The sequence below is a fragment of the Coffea eugenioides genome, chromosome 7 (assembly GCF_003713205.1).
Source record: "Coffea eugenioides isolate CCC68of chromosome 7, Ceug_1.0, whole genome shotgun sequence".
Taxonomy (NCBI): domain Eukaryota; kingdom Viridiplantae; phylum Streptophyta; class Magnoliopsida; order Gentianales; family Rubiaceae; genus Coffea; species Coffea eugenioides.
Genome location: NC_040041.1, coordinates 38,110,627 through 38,114,920, shown reverse-complemented (window position 1 = coordinate 38,114,920; position 4,294 = coordinate 38,110,627). Strand labels below are relative to the sequence as shown.

General features: G+C 35.2%; 1 protein-coding gene across 1 annotated transcript; it reads right to left on the bottom strand.

The window, feature by feature from the left end:
* Positions 1 to 2,279: 2,279 nt before the first annotated feature.
* LOC113777355 (putative F-box protein At1g58310) lies at positions 2,280 to 4,002 on the bottom strand. The gene is made up of 3 exons (XM_027322389.1): positions 2,929 to 4,002; positions 2,641 to 2,799; positions 2,280 to 2,558 (listed from the first exon to the last, which is right to left on the bottom strand). Exons 1-3 carry the CDS (start codon positions 4,000 to 4,002, stop codon positions 2,280 to 2,282), a joined length of 1,512 nt encoding a protein of 503 aa, XP_027178190.1.
* Positions 4,003 to 4,294: the final 292 nt, after the last annotated feature.

Here is a 4,294-nt window from a genome sequence, read left to right as displayed (position 1 = left end):
AAGAAAATTTCCTCATGAATAGCCTTCTTTTGCCTTGTGTTTTTTCCCTCTACCAAAACCCTTTTTCTCACATTCTGTACAACTGATTTTTGGTTATTGTCAATTCCATTAATCACAAAACAGCGCCATTTGGTGCATTAATTGGCATTATTTTCTAATTCCAAGTCATCATTCATCATCAAAGAAATTTTCAACAATTATTTCCATTAATTAGTTACTAATAGTTAATTAGTGCTCTAATTACTCAATCGTTAGATATTAGTTTCTAATAAGACATTATGTCTTAGGGTATATGAATAATTTCTCCCCATGTGATATAAGTTAACTAGGCTCACAATTCTCCAAGGGAGGTAAGTGTGATTTTACAAACCTCAGGAGAGGCCGGTGAAATTGTTAGAGATCTAAAGGGAGGTTTCTAAAATTATCGCTTTCTCTACACTACGTTCATTTTATAATTGTTTAGTAAATAATTCAATTATGAAGTCAATTTTAATAGCTTATATTACAGCTTGTGCCTAAGATTAGGTCATCTTTTTTTTTTTTTTTTAACTTAAGCCTAAAATTAAACGGTTACCAAGAGCTTTTCTTCTTGTGTTGCGAGAAATGCTAAAGTTTTCCCCTTGTCCTAGATAAATTCTTGTAGTCACGACATGGCAATATTATGCTGCAAATCTTCCTTACTATTTGTACATTTTTCCTGACTATTGTATGGATAGAAACTATTTTTTAAAAAGATTTTCTCAAGGTTTTCTAAACCTGTTTACGAATTTTTTTATATTTTCAAAATGCCTTTTTATCTCACAAATACCATATCATAATAAGTTTTACTATAATTAAAACTAATTTTTCCAAATAAGCTTTAATTGTCAAGGACTCGTGTGAACAGTTTTTGCCATGGACATTACTAGACATGAAAAAAAAAAACTAATTTTTTTCCAAACAAGCTTCGGTTGTCGAGGGCTCATTTGAAAAGCTTTTGCCATGGAGGTAACTACACGTGAAAAAAAATAATTTTCCTATTTATTCCAACTTTTGGTATAGTGAAAGATGGATGTTTAAAAAAATAACAAACAAAAAAATCAATTTTTTCTGTAATAAAATTTGCAACTGATGCAAAATATTAGAAATTTTAACTGTTAATTGTTCATGGTACTGGTCTTTATACCTATCTATATAGTATTCTTTGTCTGTGTCATTTCTGGATTTACTTTGTTACAAGTAAAAGAAATCTAATGATAAAAAGAAAATAAATCATGCAAGAATAGTAGACTACCATTATTGTTTCATTTAAACTTTTGTACAACAATGCAATGTATAACAAGTTGTACGAAAATCTACTAAAGCAGTATGCTACAATTTGTTTCGGATGTAATGAATTCAATTCTGACGAAGTAAAAATAATACTAATAACTATAATAATATCCATAGATTTGTTTGATTACTTCTTTAACTCATTTCAAATGTAACAAATATCACCTAGGAAATAGCAGGTTGGACTTCCAGCTTTGTGTTTACTGCCCTCTATTAATTATTTAGGGGCCATTGAGCTCCTCCTTGCTGTTAATATTTATGATCAAATTCAATGGCCTCGAGCCCCTAAGAACCACTAACTACTCTCTTGCTCTTGATCAAACTTCCTCAATTATCTCCTTAACTGAATTTAAAAGAACTTTAGGGATGCTAATTATCATCAGTACTTAAAAAGTAAGTGATCAGAATCATCATCTGTAGTTACAAAAATATTGTTCTTTCAACTAAAAATGATGATAAGGGATAAAGTGCTGGTCATGCTTCGGTGGTTGCTGTGAGGTTTCTCTGGCAATTCAAATGGTTCATGACTTTTAGACCATGGCAATGGCCTAAAAGGAGACAGAGGACAAGAACATACATAACATCAAGAAATTGTTGAGCCATCTCAAGTCATAAACAGTTCTGCATCACATATGCTCAAATTACAAGCGATTAAACACAGAGTAAAAATCAACCTCAACATAACAAAATCACAAACAAAATCTAGTCATTAACAAGCTCCCGATTTCCATGTTCCGATCCAAAAGCAAGATATGAAAATTGCACATTGCCATTGTTATGTAACTTCCCTAGCTATTCCCAGTATCCAGAACTGCTTTCAACCTGCGTTTTGTCACCATTACTAGCAACTATTCTGGAGTTGGATTATGTTATTTCCTTGGAACAGCATCAAGTACTCCCCATTGGCTGATCACAATTTATTCAAACATTGCCTAAAGCTTCACCAGCAGACCTCCAAACATTTTTTTTTATGTGAACACAATCTGGCAGTCGTTGTTGCATCTCTTCAATGACAATATTTTCCTGCGATCTCGAAAGCCTCCAAGAACACCAACAGTCATCTTTTTTAAAGCTTTCACATTCTGCAAAATATAGTCAATGAGCTTGAATTCATATTCCTTTCCATGGAATTCTCTGATTTTTACTTCCCTAAGATGTTTCGGCAAGCATAATGGAACAGGCTCTGCAGAAAGAAACTCAAATTTCTCGTCTTCAGCACAGGATTCAATCCTGTCATCCCAAAACACCTGCCATTTCGAGAAGAGTTACAGACTGGAACATCTAATCAAATACATTGCTGTGAGAAAAAAAAAGATCATTTGGACTCACTTCATCAAAGACCAGCACTTGAAGATTAGGTGCACTTTCAAGTAACCATGAGTGCATCTTCCAGCTACGAGTACGCTTACCATAATATTTGCGGGCTTCAAGCTCAAGATAAGTCAGCTTTTCAAAAGTTGGCAGCAACTTTTGAGAATAAAAGAGTAACTTCATGAAGAAATGAGAAAATTGATTAGACAAATAACCACTTGGAAATCCGAAATTCCAGTTATTCTACAAATCATAACAAAAATAATTTTGAGTTATGCAATAACCAAAGAAAAGAAAAGAAACTACCTCCACTGTGGTATCCAACAAATAAAGTGATACCACACTTTGTGACCAATTCATAAGCTCAAAGGCAACCTCACAGCGTAATAATTGTTCTTGATCTGATGGGCAAGAAACTGATATTCTGGCTTCGACAAGAGACTTGTGGTTTGGAAGAATGTTTACTTCAACTACATTGCCATCAAAGTTCAAATGTTGAAGCTTTGGGGCATTTATACTTGTTTTACTCTCTCCATCAACCTCGCATTCCAAATTTACAGCACTGGGGATGTCCAGAACAATGTCCCAATCATCATCAGACATACAATGGAGGCTGAGTTTTTGCAGGGAAGGGCTTTTTATCAAAAGGGTCTGAACTTGATCCCCTGGAAATGTATAACAGTCGAAAGACAGTTCTATGAGCACGGGACAACCCTGAATGAGCCTGGGAGTAGACAGCTCATCTGTCAATACATATTGTGCCAAATGCAGAACCTTAAGATTCGGCAAAGAAACTGTTTCCGGCACATAGAAAACAGTAAAGCGAATTTCCAGCTTCATTTCTACAATTGTTTTGCAACTGAAAATTGCTGGACAGGACAAAATTCCCGGAGGAGACAATGCACCGGAACGATCATGTCCCACAAAAACCTCAAGTTGTTGGACTCCACAGGAAATTGCTGCACATATCAGAGAGTCAATTGCCACCCGAAAAATCTCAAGAAACTCTTTCAGGGAAAGATGGAATTTTCTCAAACAATACGGTTTTCGCTGAACAATCAAACGATGACAACAATCTACCAATCGAGCAAATCGTTGATCATTGGGACCCCAAATGTCTCGTAAAGAGTGATCAAATTCCAGATGAATATTGGGAAGTGAAGTGAAAAGGTAACGCCATCGAGTGGATAGGATGGAGGTGGCTGCAGCATTTTTTGTTGGAAGAAAGGAAAGGATATGGCAGAGAAGGTCATTCGGAAGAGCACTTAACCGATCAACATGATCAACTTTAACATGATTTTGGGACTGGACTTTGACAGTTTTTCCACATCGATTGCACCGAATTCTTGGAGCCAAAAAGGATCTCTGGATACTAGACATTTTTAGCTACATATAATTTGAGCAAAAAGAAAGTACGAAGATATGTGACAGCTAGCTCGAAAGAGAAAACTCAAAAGAATTCAGGGGTAGCATTCTTTAGTTGTTTTGTACAATCCAAAAATTAGCTTCAACATTTATAGGCCCTCTTCACTTAATGATGCAAACCAGAAGTCTCACTCTTGTATTAATGTTTCTAATCCCGCTTTGTCTTCTCAGTTACGGGGAACTGGAGAGCTCACATCACAAAAATTTTTCACAAGCATAACTGCATGATGTATTAGCTGCAATGTGT